The sequence below is a fragment of the Python bivittatus genome, unplaced genomic scaffold (genome assembly GCF_059951505.1).
Source record: "Python bivittatus isolate LINGU-HERP-01145 unplaced genomic scaffold, Pbiv_v1 ctg000610_np1212, whole genome shotgun sequence".
Taxonomy (NCBI): domain Eukaryota; kingdom Metazoa; phylum Chordata; class Lepidosauria; order Squamata; family Pythonidae; genus Python; species Python bivittatus.
Genome location: NW_028277088.1, coordinates 4,891,482 through 4,913,170, shown reverse-complemented (window position 1 = coordinate 4,913,170; position 21,689 = coordinate 4,891,482). Strand labels below are relative to the sequence as shown.

The 21,689-nt window shown below is 43.2% G+C and overlaps 1 protein-coding gene across 1 annotated transcript; it reads right to left on the bottom strand.

The window, feature by feature from the left end:
* Window positions 1-58: 58 nt before the first annotated feature.
* On the bottom strand, window positions 59-16,184 carry LOC103066138 (solute carrier family 22 member 13). Its single transcript, XM_025168295.2, has 10 exons — window positions 15,775-16,184; window positions 13,504-13,607; window positions 12,171-12,325; window positions 10,358-10,526; window positions 9,118-9,238; window positions 7,839-7,933; window positions 7,197-7,411; window positions 5,257-5,365; window positions 2,528-2,737; window positions 59-1,556 (listed from the first exon to the last, which is right to left on the bottom strand). The coding sequence occupies exons 1-10, from the start codon at window positions 16,144-16,146 to the stop codon at window positions 1,466-1,468; spliced, it is 1,641 nt and encodes a 546-aa protein (XP_025024063.1). The 5' UTR covers window positions 16,147-16,184; the 3' UTR covers window positions 59-1,465.
* Window positions 16,185-21,689: the final 5,505 nt, after the last annotated feature.

Genomic DNA, 21,689 nt, shown 5'->3' with positions numbered 1-21,689 from the left:
CAAAGCTGGCTGGGGAATTCTGGGAGTTGAAGTCCACACATCTTAAAGTGGCCAAGGTTGAGAAATGCTGCATTAAACAAATACTAGACAATCGGGACAAAAGGATGTTAGGCAAAATTTATCCCGCTACTTTTACACACTTCTCATGGGCTTCTTAGCAGCATTGAACTGGCTCCTGTTGGAGGCAGAATATTTCTTGATATGGTGAGTTACTTAACATTAATTTCACTCTGCCTTTGTGATTCTGGGCCACATTTTCCCCTTTCAGCTCTCCCTGCTTCATCTGGCCGCAACCCGATGCAAGGGTGATGCCGAGAAACTAAACACGATGCTCCGCCGGCCCTCGAATCATGGGATCCGCACGTTCAAATGCAAAAATCATCCTGTCTTCCCTTATTGCAAACAACTCAAGGGTTCCTGGGCCCATTTGGCTGGGAGTGTCACACTGTGTGGCCAGCGTGACACGTGGCACACCCTGACAGTTTGCATTAAAAGAGTCAATCCATCCATCCAAGAGCACTCTGGATCTTCTGTGAACAAGTGCTAGGAGAATTTTTAAAAATCCAGAACCATATGCCGCCTAGGATAATAGAAGGAAAAATATGACGCCAGCAGAAATATTCTGCCTCTTTTCGTTGCACTGTTTTGATTTTAGGGGTGGGGTGGAGGAAATTTTAATGGGCAAACTGGCTGTCTTAATTTCGCCCCCCCCCCCTAAAAACCCAGCTCTTTTGGGGCCGTTTTTGAATCACAGCTCTTGACAGGCTGACCTTCTTGACAAGCTGACCCTCCATTTAAAGCCTGGGCAAACTCTACATCTGTTCTAAACCAAACAGGGGCAGATCTCTCTGCCTTCTCCAGAGGCACAGTCAGGGGTCAAAAAAGTCAAGATGGCCATTGCAAACTGCATGATTCAAACGCTTTTGATCATGCAGTCGTGACCACCATCTTGACTCGCTTGATACTCCCCTGAAGATGCTGGAAAATTAATTCATGCTTAAGCTCACTTCTAGCCTAAACACCCCAAAGGCAAACACATTTAAAAGATCCACACACACATCAGAAATCTTCATCCTATCCACTCCCCCATGTCCCATCTGTACTCCATCACATCATCTGAACGTTTGCTAAAGTCTGTGTTAGAGTTTCTTGATTCTGCACTGAACTACGCCAAGCATAATGAAAGATGGTTTTTTGGCTTCGTTTGTGTGGGGATCTCGTAAAAAGACAGGCTGACTCTCCCTGGTAGGAATGTACACGGATCAGTTTTCTTAACCAAGAAGAAATTGGATTGAATCTTTTTCTGCATATCATTCTGGACAATCTGGAGATGCAAAACCGCTTAATGGACCACACACAGAATTAGGGCGTGTAGAGTACAAAACTCAGAAACTCTGTTTATTGAAATTCTTGCCGGATAAAAAAGTCCCATCCTTCTGATAGACACCACAAGGATTTCTTGGTGCTAGAGATACGTGTCCTGGGTAAATTCTGGAACGTGTCTGCCTTCTTCTCTTGCTCCTTTTTCACAGTTAATGTTGAAAGCCTTCTTGGACCTAATGAAAAGGGATGCCTTTAAATGGGAGAAAGTCAACCTTCCTACCTTTTTAATGGCCATCTCTTCGGGAACTCATTCAAATGCCACGCACCTCACCTGTGGTGATCAGAAAAAATCTCCAAGCAACCAGCAAGTCTAATCTGCTTAAACAAAGGGCGATCTAATTTTTTTCCCTTTTCTTTTCCTTTATCTTTTTTTTTTTCTCCATTCAAGAAAAATGTGGGCAATTGCTAATGCACGCTATGTAAAAATACAACGAGGTTTCTGTACGCTAAGGGCATTTATTGGCATGTAGCTTAAGTTCAGTGCATAAATCCGGACAATGTGTTCACGCTTATTCTTGGTACCGATCGTTTTAGAATTTGCAGCAACCTGCTGGACATCAACGTCTTATGAACCAGCTTTCTGCCCTTTTAAACCTATTGACTGCTGTATGGAGACCATCAGCAGAAGAATCCTGAATTTAATCTTCTCTGCTTGTCAAAAAGACTTACTTCTTATGTCTTTATATCGCATGTCTCCTACTGGTTAGACCAGTGTTTCTCAACCTTGGCCACCACTTGAAGATGTGTAGACTTCAACTCCCAGAATTCCCCAGCCAGCCATGCTGGCTGGGGAATTCTGGGAGTTGAAGTCCACACATCTTCAAGTGGGCAAGGTTGAGAAACACTGGGTTAGACTGATATTCTTACGGTTTTCTGCATTTTCTTCCTCTTTCAGCTCACTTTTTTCTAACTCTGATCTGTGCAGTTCAGGAGGAGCACACAGAACCCACTCTTTGCTGTAGACAGACATCACCACCTATCACCATGTTACTTCCTAAATGAAGCTTAACTTTTCTTTGGAACAATCATCATCTTCAAGAAGACTTCCTTTTAAAAGTCGGGCTCTTAAACTGAATGCTTCTTTCTCTTTCTCCCCGCGTTCCTTCCGTTCTCTAAAGCTCTTTGCTAGCCCACACTAACTCACCGCCGGCTTGACAAGGTTTGCGATGTGACATCCTGAAGATCTTTGTTTCGTGTTTCAGGGAGGAAGAAGCAGAGGATTCCTCCGATCAGCGCTGAACTCCCAAACAAGGACATGGGAATAGCAGGGTGATATTTTTCCAGCAGGCTAACTAATGGGGCAATGATGCCCGCGACCCGGGCAGACATGGAACACAAGCCTAGGCTGGATTGTCTGGTGGAAAAAGTAGAATAAAGGAAGTTGTGGCTCAATCTTACCGGTGGAGACTTTTTAGATTAGAAGAAATGAGAACCACCATTACCTGTGTTGAATACATCACCCCCATCCACCAAATTGTTTCTTTCATGGTGCAGAATAGAGGAAGACCTGGTGGCCTCCTTTCCATTTCCATTCCGCCGTTGTTAGCTATATATAAGAGGGTTGAGGCTGGGACAACCAAGGGTCACTCCCTCTGGGACTGTCTGTGCTAATGACCCACAGAATTGTTTCCAGTGGCTTGGCAAAGTTTTGTGCCTTTTGATATATAAATATATAAATAATGTACATTATTGCCTGTTGCTCATGTCTCTCTCCTGCTACTTTTGCTTGCTTTTTCCCCCCCAATTTTGCCAGTTAACAGCTTTAATTTGCTGGTATTCAACTCTATTTTTGCTAGGGGAGCTGAATGGTGCGTGGATAGAGGGACTGATTGGGAGTATATGGGGTGCAGACGAAGCTGGAAATTGGGGTTCATCATTTTCCAACTACCAACAGAGGCATTTTTTCTGAGGCAGTATTTGCTGCCAGAACTCAACAAGTCAAACATCCATATTGGGATAAGCTATAAGCATTCCTGAAATAAATTAAATTAAATTAAATTAATTAAAATGAAATGCATTCCATTAATTAAAGATTGGGCTTAGTTCTTAGTTATTTGGCTACTGAAAAGATAATGTTAAGAGACACCTGCTTTTCTTGCAGCTGGAATTCTGTTCCCTATCCAGGTCACTGTTAAGGTAGCCTGCGGGCTACTTAAGAGAATAAATAAATCAACCAACAGTTGTGACATTTTATTTTTAGGTTTTTTTATCCCACTGTCTTATTTTTATACATAAGGAGGCAAACATACCTAATATTCGCTCCTTCTCCTATTTTCCCCACAACAACCACCCTGTGAGGTGAGTTGGGCTAAGAGAGAGGGACTGGCCCAAAGCCACCCAGCCGGCTTTCATGCCTAAGGCGTGAAATTGCACCAGAATTAGAGGAACCAAGATCATTTGGCCACTGGCGTTTGAAGCTTATTTATAACAGCCTTGTTGGGTTTTCAGCTAATCCCTTGCAAGCATCCCCATTTCACGAAAGATAAAATAACAGGTAGCACCAGTGGGAAAAATAATTCTGTCATTTATTTCATAGCTTCCCTTGCATCAACTAATTTACTCGTGGCTGTGTCATATTTCATTTCTATTTCGCACCGTTTAATTGTTTTAGCTGGTCTTTCCAGCTGGTGCTATTTTTCTGGTTTAGTGACTTGTCCGTGCTGTTCAGACTCAGGTTGCTTGAGCTGGGCAACCGTAGAAATGCTCTAAATAAATAAATACCTCAATATAGAGACAAATGTGACCTTCTTCCAGATCTGATGGACTTCAGCTCCCAGAATCCTAAAGCAGCACATCTGGAGGGCATCACATGAAGAAAGAGAAACTACCTGCAGACTTCCGTGCACTTGGCAGAACAGTTCTGAATTTCTTAGGATTATACCAAGAATGCATTTAATTTATATATTCTGCTGCAAAGTGATCTGAACTGCACCTTTTGATTATTCCACTCATTGTGAGACCCTTGTTGGGTTTTGCAGGCCTGCGAAGTATGTTAAAAGCCAGTTTATATATCTCTGACGAGATGGTCTGTAGCAGGGTTTCTCAACCTTGGCAACTTTAAGACGTGTGGACGTCAACTCCCAGAATTCCCCAGCCAGCATGGTGGGAGTTGATGTCCGTACAACTTAAAGTTGCCAAGGTTGAGAAACATGGGTCTATGGGTTTTTTTGTTGATGTTGTTTTATGAGTAACAACTGCTTCATCAACACTGTGAAGCCCCCAAAGTCCATGCAGGTTTTTAGATCAGAGCCATAAATACTTCTGATAGGTTCTCATCCTGCCCAGGGCATTTAAAACCACAGATTTCATTCCTTCGAGTCTGTAAAGCAGGGTTTCTCAACCTTGGCAACTTTAAGACGTGTGGACGTCAACTCCCAGAATTCCCCAGCTGGCTGGGGAATTCTGGGAGTTGACGTCCACACGTCTTAAAGTTGCCAAGGTTGAGAAACCCTGCTGTAAAGCAAGAAGGGGAATGTAAAGCAAGTCTTAGGGCACTAAATCATTCAATAAGAAGGTTCACTAACATCTTTTTTAAATTAAAAATGCCTGAAAAATATGGAAACAGGACAAAAATATGCAAACAGGACATGAACATCGTTATGATCACATCCCAAAATAATATGAACCCTCTTCTCTCCATGCATTTTCAGGTCTGGGAGTTGAAGTCCACACATCTTCAAGTTGCCAAGTGTGAAGAACACTGCTATAGATTATATTTTGTAGTTTATATTTATATATTGCATTTATTTTAAGGTTGGGGGGTGGTTTATTGTTTGTTTTGTTGTGGTAGGCTGCCCAGAGTCACCTTGTTTGAGCGGGGTGGCCTTGCAAATCTAATTAGTAAATAAATAAATAGAAATACAAGATCTTCACCTGACAATTGTGGGGAATATCTCTGCAGAAAACAGGTAAGTGGTTGAAAAGGAGGCCCCCAGAGCAGACTTGCCGATCACCGCGAGCACTGTCACAATCACAGGGAAATCTGGAAAAAGAACAATGAGATGAGAAAGAACACAGAAGACCAAGCTCAGAGGTTACAGAACAATCGAAAGCTTCAAAGCTGGGGTCTAGTTCACACAAATCCACAAATGGGGTTAGGTTGGTTTCTGATGACCCTTTCAGGAGAAAGTTCTAGTCACTTACAGAGTTCCTGAACTAACCAGCAGGGCTGAGTCACTAATGTGATTCCCCCAAGGGGAGAATATATAATTGGACTACATAAACCAGGAGTTTGGCTCAGTGGCTGAATTGCCCACTGTTCTTCCCTCTTCTCCTCCATTTGATACAGTATTAAAATCAAAGCTTCCAGTTCCACGCTAGGTTCATTGGACATGAACCATAAATTGTGGTTAAACATAACCACAGTTTATTAACCTAAGCCCATCATGTCTCATCTTCGCCATCCTGGGCAACCTTCACATTTGTGGACTTCAACTTCCAGGATTCTTAGCAGGGGCCGTGCAGGCTGGAGAATATTGGGAGTTGAAGTCCACTCAGCTATATGGTGCCTGGACTGGAGAGGGTTGACTACATAGTTTGAAGCTGGCATCTTGAAGGATGCTAAAATAAAGCCTGTGAACGTCACAGAAATTATGACACATTTGATGTGGAAATAAATCCTTCTAAACATCTCCACTGTGTTGGAAAGAAAAGTCAGTGATTACTCATAGGACAACTGGTTGGACAGCTGGTGTAGGTCCAAGGGCACAATTCATCAATATCTTCTCGCCTCAGGAGGTGGCCTGGAAGGCAATTCTTCCTTAGCTCCATATTTAGCAACAGAAAATAGAGACCTAGTGAAGTTAGACTCTCACAAAATGGCCCACTGTGAGGAAGCCCTGAACGTGAGATCCATTAATGCAGTGTGGCTGGGGAATTCTGGGAGTTGAAGTCCACTCATCTTAAAGTGACCAAGTTTGGACAACACTGCATTAGTGGATACTCTGTGCTTCTCTGATTTCTGTCTTCTCTGTTAATCTCTCTTGGCACTTTCTCTTTTGCTCTTTATCCCCTGCAATGGTTCTTTCTTTTCCCCAAATATTTAGCAATCAGCAGCCCCCCTGCTGAGTTTTTTTCTAATATGGAGCACAGAATATGGAGGCCTTGTGAACTGTAGGCCCATCTTGCTCAAGCTCTGTGGTCAACCCCTGAGCTTCTCCATGCAACAAGAAAGGACCTGTCCCTTCTCCCATGGACAGCAAGGTGGAACTTTCAGCCTGCAGGAATCCTCCATCCATGGTTTAGCAATAGCAGGCAATGAATCCTCCATCCATGGTTTAGCTATGACAGCATAGCTTCATGCAAAAGCGAAAACAATCTCTGTGATGGTTCAACTGGAAAAGATGGAACTTTGTCACCATCCTACCGTGTGGGGACATTTTTCACACAACCTTTTACCAAACTGGCCAAGCTCAATATGGCTTTCTAGTCATGAACAAAGGGCCTCCAAGAATTTTGATACAGCTCCTGCTAAGACCAGGCTCAAATTGTCCTACTTTGGACACATTATGCGAAGACCCAGCTCTCTGGAAGAGGTTCTAAAGCTGGGAAAAGTGGAAGGAAAGAGAAGAAGGGGACCTCCAGCAGCAAGGGGGATGGACTCAGTTACAGTGGTGATGGGGGCACCACTAGAAGACCTGAAGGGCCAGGTTGAGGACAGATGAACCTGGAGAAAAATCTATCTTATGTGATTGCTAGGAGTCTAAAACAACTTGAAGGCACGTGAACAATCAATCCGGCTAAGATTAGCCACGCACAATCTTTTGACCTCCCAACGTTGCCTTGCCATTTAGCTTCTCAAATATCTTCTGTACCTTTGGGGACAACGGGGATGAGCACACACACAATTCCCCCCAGGAGAAGCCAAGCTGCTTGGCACTTCTTCCTCCCGAGCCACTGGAGCAGAAAAATGCAGGAGACGCGAGATGGTATTTCAACTGCTCCAAAGATGAGTTGGGTCAAGTAGATGTCCAAGCCGAAATCCCCAACGTGAAGACTCACTCCATAATACACAAAACTGTCCGCAAACCTGAGGGCAGAACCAGAAGATCCTAGTTTGTCTTGCAGTTCTTTTCAAATAGTTTCCATGTCTAGCTCCCTCTCTCTTTACTGCAGTGGTGGGAAAACTTTTGGAACAGAGCAGGGAGGCAGTGATATCCCTGAAGGTGAGACCAAATGTTGGGGTCAAAGGAAGATGGCAAAAAAGGATGCCAACCTTATCAGATTAACACACTTCTTTTAGGCTTGATTTTGTTTAAAAATAGCGGAAAATCAAAAAGCAGGGATTGGCCCCCAAATTTCAAGAATGTGATCCTCTAGGGTTCTAGGGACCACCAAAATTAGGCCAGGGGTTATAAGCCAGGGGTGTGCTTCTGAGAAGTTATAGCCATTTCACACATTACATTGAAAATACACTAAAGGCCTTTTGGCGAATGAATGTGATTGAGAAGACCTACCACACCCAAGCCATGATTAAAGTCATATTCCTTAGATGCGGTATCTTGAAAAGATCTAGGATGTTTCCAGATTTCACCTTCTCTTCCGGAGTCAACTTGAATGAGTACAAAATAAAAGGCAAAACGTCAGCCAGACTTCATGGTTGCTTGGCTGCCCTCTTGTAATCTTGCCTTAGGCATCCCCTCCCTCTCTCTGTTGTATTGCAAGCAAGCAAATCAGAAACCACTTCCTTTTCATTCCCAGACCAGATGTTTTTTTGAAATAATCCCACTTCCAGAAAATTGCATTTTCCCCTTTATTTATTTAGTCGTACACCTGTCGGGTGAAAAGAGCTGGGTTTTGTGAGGCTAGGCTGAAGCTGCCATGACCTAAAAATGATGCAAGTACATAGGCAGAGAGGGCAAAGGAAGAATTTTGTCCAAAAGATCCCTTCAGGGAGGTAGAGAAGATAAGGACTAAAGGAGAAAGGTTCAAAGGAGAAAAAAAAAACGAAGTATAGTTTCAATAGAAGAGAATATATGTGGCTCAGGATTCAGCTGTGGAGTCCTTGGTGCTCTCTGAGCTTGGTTGTTTTCTTGCAGATGTTTCATGACCCAACTAGGTAGCATCATCGGTGTGAGGGAATGTGGGGTTTGCTCCCTGTTTATATGCATTATAGTCACTTGCCCTGCCAGTTTTGGGGCGTGTGTGGTTTCCTCCTTGGTGGTTCCTTGACTAGAGTTTTAATTTCTGCCTGATTGTTTGTCTGGTGTTGATCCCTGCTCGTCTGAGCATTGACTGCTGGAGGGGATGTGTTCTGGTCTTTCTGTTTCCTTCTTAGCTTTTTTGTTACCACTTTTGAATGGTGTGTCAATGTGGTTTATCTCTATGCATCTATTCACGGCTGATTTGTCTGAATGGCAAGCTTCCAGGAATTCCCTAGCATTTTTGCATTTGGCTTGATCTGTTGAAACTATTAGCAGAAAATGGGCAGAAAACAATACTCTAATCAAGGAACCACCAAGGAGGAAACCACACCCCCACCAACACAGGCAGGGCAAGGTACGGTATATAAACAGGGAGCAAACCCCACACTCACCAGCACTGATGATGTTACCTAGTTGGGTGATGAAACGTCTGCAAGCAAACCACCAAGCTCAGGGAGCACTAAGGATTCCACCGAAGTTATAGCATTGGAAAGGAGGAATAAAGCCAGTTTTATTCTCCTTATTTTTAAAGCATTCTATCCTAAAACTTGCCCTCAGAGGAGCAATAAAAAAAAAATTGTGCATTTGGCACCTGGTTGAGGACTTCCTCGGAGATGGTGCGTTTGTTGATAGAGGCGGCTTTTTGGAGGATTTCTTTGGCCTCTTTAATTTTCCCCTTGGTTATCAGCCACCGAGCAGAACTGGGAAGGACCCTGCAATACAAAACAGGTAAAAACATAAATCAGACCTGGAAAAGGAATTGCAGGGGGCGGGGGGGGGGCAGGTAACTCAGTGGTTTCCTTTGAGAGTTTGTATAGCAAGAACAGCTGGACCCCTTCTAGGCCATGTTTCTCAACTTTGGCAACTTCAAGATGTGTGGACTTCAACTCCCAGAATTCCCCAGCCAGCATGGCTGGCTGGGGAATTCTGGGAGTTGAAGTCCACACATCTTAAAATGGTCAAGGTTGAGAAACACTGTTCTAGGCTGAGAACAATCAACTGTATTAGCAAATATCAGACTGACCCGAATCCCAAACAGAAGATCAAATCCCAGGATCAACTTTTGGATGCCCAAAAAATGAAGATGTAAATTCCTTTCAGCATAAATGTAGAAAACTATTTAGCTAATGCCTGCATTTTAAATATAATTTTCAGTGTGCGTGCCAGCCCTTAATGAACACTGCATATCATCCAGGAGAGTGCATTCCTAGCATTTAAAACCTCACTTTAATGTTTTCCCCTCCACGCACACACACAAAGCCCAGAATCCAGGGGCTTGTATTTTCTGTGTATGAGAAAATTTGCTTGGGTTGATAGATGTATTCAATTCTTCCAGCTAACTCAGGAAATGTTGTAAACCGGGTCCTGAACTGCGTCATACAACACTTTTTTCTCTTCAAAGTTCTGCTTCTGAGATTTTCCAGAGCATTAACCCCATCCTTCTAGGTCAGTGTTTCTCAACCTTGGGAACTTTAAGGTGTGTGGACTTCAACTCCCAGAATCCCCCAGCCAGTTGCTGGCTGGGGGATTCTGGGAGTTGAAGTCCACACACCTTAAAGTTCCCAAGGTTGAGAAACGCTGTTCTAGGTTGAACCTCAGAGCCATGACGACTAGAAGCCTGCATCACGCAAGGCACAAAATTAAAAACCTGAGATTTTGTACACTAGCCACCATGGGAACCTGATTGAAAGGTGGGGTATAGCTCTTTAAAATAAAGCCAGTAACAAATAAACGAGGGAATCCCATTGCCGTTAATCGTATCCCCAAATAGAGTGTTCCCCAGGTTGTCTAGCCAGCCAAGCGTCACCCTCAGTTTGAGCACCGAGACTTACCAAATATAGAAAAACAGAGCGAACGCAGGGGCCGACCCTGCGATCTGAAAGCGTCGCCAGTCACGGATAAAGTACGCCAAGCCAGCCAGAGCCATTTGACCCAGCGCGTTGGCACAATGGGTAATGATCAGCGCCCGGGGACGGTAAGACGGCCCCACCCACTCCGAACCTAAAAAGATTTGGAGAACTCAGGTCTCTCTTCACATGCAAAGACCTTGACCCTTCTCCATCAGCTCGTTTCCATTCAGAAATCCACTCCTTTCCCAACCAATTGATAGATGGGTTATCTTATGGGTCTGCAAGGCATCCAACTTTGCCCTTGAGCCTTCTGTATTTCTGACAGGGAGCCCCAGTGTGGTCTGGAGCCTCTGAACCCTTATCTGGCACCCCCAGGACCCTCCACCCCAAATACAGTCATTGGAAGCCAGTGGCACAGTTTCTCAAAGTTTTGAGATGAGAAATATACAGAGACCTTCTTGAAATCTCAAAAAATGGCTTAAGGTCGTTTGAAAAGCAAAGGAGATTTTTTTTTTTTTTAAATTAAGGGAATTTAATTTTTTTTTAAATCCAGGGCCTCCCTTTGGGCACTACAGCCTGCCCACTGTGGTGTTTGCTCTCCCCAAACTTCCTAACTGGGGTTCCTGGCAGGAACAGGCACAATTCACACATGCAAATATGGTTTGGGTTTTGTAGTCTATCCTGGAACAAAACACAACAGTGTTACAACTTGGGTAGGGTATCTTAGCTTCAGCCTTTTCAAGATGGATAATCCTCGGGACACCTGTCCTCTGTGAATTTATCCAATCCCCCTTCAAAGTCACCCAGTTGCTGGTCCTCACCATATCCTGTGGTAGCAAATTCCACAGGTTATGTGCAAAGAAAAGCTTTCTTTGACATGTTCTCCTTCCAAACACAACATACAGGCCTGCTAGATCAAGCCAAGGCCCATCTCAACCCAGCATTTTGTTTCTCACAGTGGCCAACCAGATGCCTCTGAGATGCTTGCAAGCCGGAGGTGGAGATGCAACCCTTTCTGTTGTTCTTGTCTTGCAACTGAGGTTTGAAGACAGGCTGCCCCGAACCTGGAGGTGACATGGAATCTTCAGTACTGATAGCCCTTCACAGACCTGTCCTCCAAGAATTTATCCAATCCCATTTTAAAGCCATCCCAGTAGCGTCCAACACTATATCTTGTGGTAATGAATTCTACCAGCTATATGTTCTGGGAAGAATGTATTTAGTCTGTTCTCCAACTTCTTCCAACAAGAATGTAAGAACAGACCCATCTTACTCCTCCATTTTTCTTCTCATAGGAGCCAACTGGATGCCTCTGAGATGCTCACAAACAAGAGATGGGGATGCTCCTCTTTCTTGCCCTAGCTTCCTTACAACTAGGATTTGGAGATAGATGGTCTCCAGCTTGGAAGAAACATGGAGTCTTCAAGACTCATAGCTTTTGATAGTCTTGTCCTCCATGAATTTATCCAATCCCCCTTTAAAGGTCTCCAGGTTGGTGGCTATGACCATGTCCATGTCTTGTGGTCATGAGTTCTACAGATTAAACTCCTTACACTTGCACAACTGTTGTCATCACCTTTCTTTCTAATATACTACCCTCCTTTACCCCTAGAAGATTAAGTTATTCTACTTTGACGCTTTTCAGCATAAACCTGAGCTAATAATTATAAGTAATGTCAATGTAATGATTATAAATATTAAGTTTATATTAATATAAATTGAGGAGAGGGTTTTTTTTTTAAAGTAGGAGGGCGTGATGACTTCAGATGCTGAAATTTGGGCTTCTAGGACTTACTCAAGGCTGCCATGCTGATGCTGATCCCAGCAAAAGCAGCACCCACAAAGAACCTCAGGGCAATGTAGATGTAGAAGTGGGGTGCCAAACCAGCCCCAACGCCAAAGGATCCCATGATGAGGAGCGTCAGCAGAATGGACAGCCGACTTCCAATCCTGGAGAAGAAAATGCAGTGCACCAGAGGAAGCCGTCATGATAATGATCAGAACGAAAACACATGTTTCAAAAATCCAGGGGCTGTTTTTCCTAGAGAAAGATAGGCTGGGTTTGTACAGCACGCAAGGGTAGGCAGGGAAGCCTGCAGAGAGAGGGTCAAAAACATCAAGGTGGTAGCCACACTCATGTGACCTGAGCCCTACCCTCAGGATGCATGTAAAAAAGAGTTGGGCTTTGATCCCATGGATGTGGCCACCATCTTGATTTTTTTGAGCCCTTCCCCGTGAACACCCCTGAGGGTTGGCTAAAACAGGATTGCAACATTGGGGTTCAGAAAGTTGGATGGACCCAGATCTGTGTCATGTATTAATGTCCTGAGTTTGGCCGAGTGTACATTTTGAGCCTAGCAGTTGTTAACCCATGTTTGGTGAGTTGTGTGAACCTGGTCCTAGTGCTGCAAAGAGAGGCTTGGAATGCTTTCCCCCCATATAAGCCACAGCCTGATTTCTGAGACACGCAAGTGCGCATGAGCAAGGGTTGAGTATTTCAAGAATTGTAGGCATATGTGTGTATCTCTTGAAATCCTAGATTCCCTCTCTGTAAGTTATTGCCAAGTTCTCATTTGTGAATATGAGAAAAAGGAAATGTATCAAATACAGGGGGAGAAACGATCTTTCATCAATTCCACTGAAATGCAATTAAATCTCCCCCCCCCCCTTTGGTGTTGAAGAAGACTCCTTAGAATACCATGGACAGCCAAGAAAACAAACCGATGGATCCTAGAACAAACCAGTGTTCTCCCTTGAGACACAAAGGATCAAACTCAAATTATCAAATTTGGGACACATTATGTAAAGACCCAGCTCTCCTGAGAAGTCCATAATGTTGGAAAGGTGGAAGGAAAGAGAAGAAGAGGACAACCAGCAACAAAGCGGATGGACTCAGTTATAGCAGTAAAGGGTGCACTGCTGGAAGACCTGACGGACTAGGCTGGAGACAGATAATTCAGAAGTGCAACACATGTAAAAAGAGGCAGGGCTTTGATTGCAGACACAGCTGCCCTCTTGACCTGTTTGACCCCCTTTGATCCCTGCACAAACTGCTAAGCCACCTCGTCAACCACCAGCAGCGCATTCTTCTTTTTAGCTGCCCTGTGAAATATCTACCTGGCCTTTACCTGTCACTCAGTGGGCCGAAGACCAGCGCTCCGATCAGTAGACCACCCATGTAAATAGATTGGGAGATGTCGTTTAAGTCTTTTCGGTCACAGACCAAATTAAACTAAAGGAGAAAAAGACAAATTCCTTTTCATTCAACCTCCTGATGGCACTATTTTGATTCTCGCATGACCCTTGCCTTGTTTAGCCTCATGTTTTTACCTCTGGACTGATAAACCATTCGTTTTGGAATAGTAATGACAGCCATTTTCACTACAAACTGGTTAGATTAGCCCAGGGATGGAGAACCTATGACACACATGTCCAAGGTGACATGCCATGACGTTTTGGGTGACACGCCAGCATTCACCCACACCCGACAACAACTGTTCTCCTGGTTTGAGTTACCAAAGAAACTGAGTTTGTTTTACTCGTATTTCATTTTCGTAATTATCTGACGTTTCTTTATATAATACATAGCATCACCGTGATTGGACTATATATATATATTTTTAATAAATGAATATGTAAGGAATTGTTCCTCTTTTGTTCGGGGGGGGGGGGGTGACACGCCAGCAGAGCCAAGTTAGGCATTTTCCAAATTTTTGACACGCCGAGCCCGAAAGGTTTGCCATCCCTGGATTAGCCAAATGCTTGGCTTTCTTAAAGAGAAACTTTCCAGAACTGTTGTTTGAATCCATTGCCCCACCAGATTCTTTCTGAATCTATCTGAATTTCAATTGCAAGATTTCCCTAGCCAAGCAGGGCTGTTGGCTAGGCATTCTGGGAATTGTAGCCCAAACTCACTAGCAGTGTGGACCAGCTGAAAAATATTGAGCACTCCTCCACTTGGCAAGATCATCTGAGCTCAAAATGTGCATACAGTGTGACATCCTTGGCAGACAAACCAGCTTTCCACAGTGCGGGAACTTGTGAAAACACAGACCATTGTTTCTGTGAGAAAGAAAGAGAAGAGCCTGGGTCCTTCCAGATGTATGGACTTCAACTGTCAGAATGCCCCTGCTGACTGGGGAATTCTGGGAATGAAAGTCACATATTTGGAGAATGCCCAGGTTGGGGAAGGCTGTGCTATTTATGAATATGCATTTTTCACATTTCCCTTAGTGTGTGTGTAGACTCACATACAACGGTTTATTCCATAAATCACAACTAAACCAGTCATGTCTTAGCACAATGTGTGAATCAGGGAAGAGAGAAAGAATATCTCCTAAAATAGGATCACCACGGGATCCTATTTTAGACTCATACTACTGACAAAGTACATAAATGATCTGGTTACAGAGAGCCTTTCTCTTTAAATGCTAGTACTGTACAGCAAAACCTTGATTTTACAGACCCTTATTTAGCGGACTTCAGATACCATGGACCAGATTTCCATCTGGACATCCCACTAAAATAAAGGATAACTCTGGCGCATCCCAGGTAGTCTGGATGAAGCAGTTAAATTTATTTAATTCTACCTTAATTTTGCATCCTTCATGCAGATTTGTCATTTGTATGGTGACCCCATTTGTATGGTGACCCCATGACACAAATCAGTACAAAGGATATGACTTGCATCATTGGCATAGCAACAGCCTTAGGCAGTGGGGGTAAATCACCGCCAATTGGTCCATTAAATTGAGGTTTCACTGTAATTGGATCTATAATTGTAAAATTGTAGCCTACATTTCCCAGCAGGCATCACCAGTGGGCACAATGACCAAGGCTGCTGGGAGTTATAGCTCAACAACATCTGGAGATGTTGAATGAACCACTGAGTCATCAGCTTTAGAAAGCTACAGGCATTAAGCGATTATATTTTTCTCTAGATTTAATGTTAAAGTGTCCTCAAGTGATCAAATGTCCTATGATGCACAACATCCAGACTACAAGAAAATACCATGTCGTTATCACATCTGTGCTTTGTATCTTATTTGAAGATATCACTGATTTTTTTTCCATAGGCCCCTCAGCTCCATCTCATTTAATGCCTAGATCAGTGTTTCTCAACCTTAGCGACTTTAAGATATGTGGACTTCAACTCCCAGAATTCCCCAGCCAGCCATGCTGGCTGGGGAATTCTGGGAGTTGAAGTCCACATATCTTAAAGTCGCTAAGGTTGAGAAACACTGGCCTAGATTATTATTCTAAGAGTAACAGGTAAGTTGCACCAATTTCAACAACTGTTTTGAAGGGGACACTGCAATTCCTACGGTACACAACCAATAAACATTTCAAAATAGAATCATTTTGCACTCAAAAGGAATTCAGATTATACATATACACACCTCTGTTACCAGTGTTGGCTTGAGCTCTGAAGGATACACCCATCCCTGTTGACACTTCTCTGTGGAATTGAGCCCATATTTTATTATCGATTCAATATCTTCTTCCACTGGACGGAACCTACAGCATTCGTCCAGAGAACCATCTGGTTTCCTAGGAATGGTCAAATTCAGCTCCTGTTCTATGGTTAGGTTGGGGCTAATTGCCCGGATCCAGCTGGTATTGCAATGGTGAGGCACATCCATACTGATGAAGACTTGGCCAAACATGTGAAACGGGGTTAAGAAATTTGGGATGCAAATGAGTACCACCAACCATTTCTGGAACCTCCCGTATTCTCCGACCACCTTCAAGATATCTCCAAATCCTGACATTCTGCGAGCTTCAACGGTTGAATTAAATGGTTCTCACATTGAGGGCCTGAAATTAATGTTTAAACAAAATCAGGACTAAGGGTAACATAATAATTAATCAAGCTTTGGTCAGGTTAAGGTCTAACAATGCTGCTTCTGAGTGCCCACTAGGAGGGATGACTGAGAATCAAGGTGTTCCTTGGAGAACTCACATACACTTCAGAGTATCAACTTCCTGGTATGGTTTCTACTGGCTTCAATGCACTGTATGGGATGCCTGATGTCATGAGACAAAGCTCATGGGAGAACACAAAGAATTCTTATTCTTTTGCAGTGGAAACCTAGCAAAAGGAATCATAGGCCCTCCAAGAAAGTAAAACAAGAAAACAATACATAATGGAACAGTGAGCAAGCTTTCACCCCACACCCCACATGTCTACGTTCTAGGCTTTAGGTTTCAATCTAATCCCACCCCAATATAGACATAGTCTTACTCACTTCAGAGCACGGCTGGGGCAGGGGGTTAAGAAGTGGAGAAAAACGCGACATCTCTCTGTGTTGCCCTCTCTTCCTTTCCCTGTTTGGGGATTATCATGTTCAAGTCTGTGGCCTACATGTGTTTGACGGGAGTTTCCTTTCAATAGCTCTCCCTCTAAGGGCTGCGGGCAGAGATAACCGAAAAATAAATAAATAAAACTCAAGGCTCTTGAGGCAATGTACCTCTAGGATCTGTTCAGGGTATGTTTTACAGCTTCCCCCTTGGAATTCCTGCCTTGAGCACGGCCAACTCTGTAGGTTCTTCTGCTCGAGCTATTGTCTGAGAAAGATCTGCTGGGCTTTGGGTCTTCTTGTTGTTGTTTAGTCGTTAAGTCGTGTCCATTAACAGTTTGGGAGCTCCACAGGAATTGTGAGTGATACGCAAAGTCAGGCCAGTTCTAACTGCCCCCTTTCTGGCTGATGCAACAGCAAAATGGCTAATGAGTTATCTTCTTAAATATGGTCTTCTCAGTTCTTACCCACTGATAAATTTATGGAATCCAGCTACCACATGAGCTGTGAACTCTCCTGAAAACCTAGCCCTTGCTTATGCTTCTGTGACTCAGCTGTCTCCAGCCTGGCACCCTCAGGAGCTGATGAATTAAATTCTTAGAATTCTCAATCAGATTGTCAAGGAATTCTGGGACTTGTCTTCCAACCAAGGAGTGGAGGAGATATCTCAAGGAGACCAGGATGAGAAGAATCCTTTTGTCCATCCCTACTTGATGTTAGTTTTAATACTGTATCACTAAAACCAAAAAAGAAGATGGTGGTTTCACACATTGCAAAGTTTCCTTTTGGTTTCAAGGGTTGTTTGAACCCATTGTGGCTTGTAAACTATGTTTGGGAACTAGACCTGCGTCCAGGACTACATGTCCTCCACTCCATTATTAGTGCATTTCAATCATTTAGATATCCCTTTCACAAAGCCCCTTGGACTTTTAGCATCAAGGATCATGCTGGGCCAGTAGATCAATTCCCTTAGAAATACAAAGTTACAAAGTTCACTTGAAAAGAACAAACAGAGCCCGCAACTCTGACACTTATTTCTTTATACATTTTTGTAGCCTGGCACTTTCAGTCCTAGCAGGAGATCTTCCAGAATACTGAACAAACAGAACTTTTGTACAAAGCAGTAAAGCCATATCAAGCTGAGTGTCTGTCACCATGGCAAATGGTGGTTCTTCTCCCATTCCTGCTTTTACCTGACATGCTTAGGAGTTCAAAGTCCATGCAGATGTTTGCATGGAGTTTGTTCCGCAGACTTTACTGGCCCAGTCTTCCCTTACATATCTTATGCAAACTTGCTTAGAAAGAAGCCCCATAGCTTCATGAAACTCTGTTCATGGTAGGACAGAGCTAAGTAAACAGCTGTCCAGGGGTGGCCACAGGGGATCAAAAAAGTCAAGATGGTGGCCATTAACCATGCAGTTGAAACCCCACTTTTTTTTTTTTTAACCTGTGTTGCAATGAGTGTAAAAAGAAAAGCTGGAGCTTCGGTCTGCAACACCCCCTGTTGCAGACAGCCCTGCAGCTATTGGTGTTCATTTGTTTTGGAGGGGATGCTATCGAGACTCACACATACACACACACACACACACACTGCTCTGACACCATCCTAGAATTTAATTCCAGTTTGCACTTGTACACAGAGGTGTCCAGAGTTTCTGATGATTTTGTCAAAACAACAACACGGGTGTCACGATGGCACATGCTGCACCTGTTTTGTATGTATGTGCAATGTCACAATGCATGTAAATAGTGTTCATTTCATCATGTGATCGCATCCCCCTGGAGATCACTGCTTGTATTTCACCCACTGTTTTTTCTTCAAAGAAGGCAACCCTGAGCTTAAGACAATCCTCTAGTTGGGAAGTGTGTGTGTGTGTGTGTGTGTGTATATCTCACAGACAAAATGTGTAATACCCAACTTCCTATCTTGTCAGCGTCAATATAAGGTTCCATTCTCCTTTGCTTCTATTCAATGAGTGCATGTGATACACTTAGGGTTGTGTGTGTGTGCACGTGTGCATATATACACCTGCCAGTGACCACTCTCCCAAAAAAAGACCACAGCCTGGATCAAAAATTAATTTAAATTAAATAAATAATTGCTACTTAAAATAATTGCTTGTAAAATTGACCTCTATCTGCATGTATCAAATATTGTCACTTTTCCACATGAAACTCTCCCACAGAAATATATGCATGGGGGCACAGACATACATGCACACTTTCCCATTCTCCTTTTCCAGGAGAAGAACAGGGGAAGGAAGGAAGGAAGGAAGGAAGGAAGGAAGGAAGGAAGGAAGGAAGGAAGGAAGGAAGGAAGGAAGGAAGGAAGGAAGGAGGGAGGGAGGGAGGGAGGGAGGGAGGGAGGGAGGGAGGGAGCCCCCTTTAGGTGTTATGGAAAGGGTTAAATTCACCAGGCAAACAGCCATCTCAAGCAACAGTTACTTCTAAAGGCATTCATATCTTTTAGCTCATACTCTTTCCTTTATTTTCAAACCCTTTTTCTGTTTCTGAAGGTAGGAGTTCTCTCCTCCCAGTTTGCAGGTAATGTTCCAACTTTATGTAACACAGTGTTTCCTTTTCGACTTCATGAGCCGAAGGCGGAATTGTTTTCTCGATTGCACAAGAAATGAATCTTTCCACATCTCTAAGCCTAGCTCCTTCCTCCTCTCACAATCTGAAGGTGGGCAAAGATCTGTCAATAAAATGCCTGCCTGAGCCCGGTTCAATGGCCCAATATTTGATTAGGAAGCCAGGCTGAGTTTCAGTCCTCCTCCATCAGACAGACAGATGTCATTCCCACCTGTTAGTTCTTGTCTACCTGAAGGAGATTGGAAATCTTTCCCAATTTTCACCTTTTACTTCTATCTTCTTGGGATGTTGAAAAATGGTAGCTATTCAAAGTCTGTAGCTGCTGTGCTAACAGTTGCGTGTAACTGTTTGAGGGTCCTCTTCTTCCAATGCAGAAGGTTAAAGGCAGTGTTGTCCAAACTTGGCCACTTTAAGATGAGTGGACTTCAACTCCCATAATTCCCCAGCCAGCCATGGAATTCTGGGAGTTGAAGTCCACTCATCTTAAAGTGGCCAAGTTTGGACAACACTGGTTAAAGGGGAGGTTTTATCAGCTGCAACTCATTGCCTTCTTCCTTCCCCATGAATGATCAAGAACACAACCACCCATAATACGTGTTCTCCGTGTGATTCAGGGTCCTGATTTTTCCAAGATAGAAATCATCTTTAGCTCTGCTGCCTCAGAATTGAGTGCCACCCCATCTGGAGAGTTTCAGACTGGGCAAGCCTGGCTTAAATGACGTTGCAATGCTGAAACAGAGGATTAGCTCTCTTAGGAACAAAAAGCAAATCATCCTTCAAAACAGCGCCATAGAGCAAATAGTGAAACAGACGGGGCTGCATCACCCTAGACATGTGAGTCAGGTATCTGACAAGGTATCTACAGCACACAAAAAGGGATTAACCCCATTAGGAAATTTCAGGTGACATGTTGAAAAGACCCAAATGCCCTTAAACTGTACAAGACAGGTCACAGTCAAACAGAAACTAAATCAAACAAGGATAGAAAGGAACCTGTTTCACCTGCATTTGAATGGAAATGTATCTAATTTGGCATTATGGAACAAATGAACGAATGGAAACATTGCTTGAAATGCACAATAATCCAGATTTTGCATTTCAAGATAGATAGATAGATAGATAGATAGATAGATAGATAGATAGATAGATAGATAGGAGAGAAAGAGAGATCAGAAAGCGCTGTGCAAAAATACATATATTCTTGAAAGTAACGCACAAAATTTATCACAGAAAATTGTTGCAAAGACTGTACATTGGACAGCATTCTAAACAAAATTCCATATATTTGGAGAAATGTGGACCAAGATGGATACAAATAGTGTCCTTTTAAAAAAAATATGAAATTTTCAACAAACTCATCTTGACATACCTGCAGAAATGAGAAACTAAGAAGAAAATGTGACATGTTTGCCAAAATGAGAAACTAAAATTTTGCACTATGGAAGTCAATTCATGAAATCACTTTGTCACTATCCTCCCGAAGAAATATTGTGAAGAGGCCAGGCGTAACTCCTTAAGAAACGTGCTTCACAATCTACACAATTTTATTACTGTTTCAAGCTCCGTACCTGCTTATTGTTATATCTGAGCTTTCTGCAAAACATTCACCAAGCTTCCAAAAATAAATAAATAAAGGAGGAAAAATCTCCTCCCAACTGCATTATCAGCTTTAAGAAATAATTAGAAGCCTCCATTTCACAGCGGTATTCAAACACCTGTGCGTGCACACACACACACACACACACACACACACACGAGACATATAAGCACATGGATGAACCTTTATCAGTAGGACTTACTTCTTATCACTGTGGTTCCTTCTCTCCTGATACCATAACAAAGAGGATAGAAAACAGACCCACAGAATAGAATATTTCTGAGAAGGAGTCAATAATGCTACCAACCAGCTGAAGTAGTAATGGAATGAGTGAGAAGACAACACACCCTGAATGGAGCTGTCCTTAAGCAATTACGAAGTTCCACTAATTAAAACAACGTACCAGTTGTATCATGTAAAATGCCGTGGGGCTAATTACATCAGAGAAATAGAGCTGCCTTAATATTCCTGGCAAACTGATGGACAGGCAAAACAAACCGATGGCTTCTGAGGGAAGGTGCCTCCCAACACCATGGTTTATTCTTCTTCATCAGTCCTAAATGAAACTCATTTCGGAACGGCCTGGTATCTGGAGCTGGGGCGTAAATGGAGGCTGCCTTAAGTTTGGAACTATTAGCTCATGCACTTGAGAAAAGGAGAAGAACAGGCCATCTTGGTCAAATAATCAGTTGGTGCTTTTGAGGGTATCTTGGGAGGGTGGGTTCGCTCTTCTGCCTCCTAGAGCAGGGTTAGACAATCAAAAGGCTACAGAGCCACTGAAAACCCTCTCACTTTGTCATCTGGCCACCACAATTAGCTGGGCAAA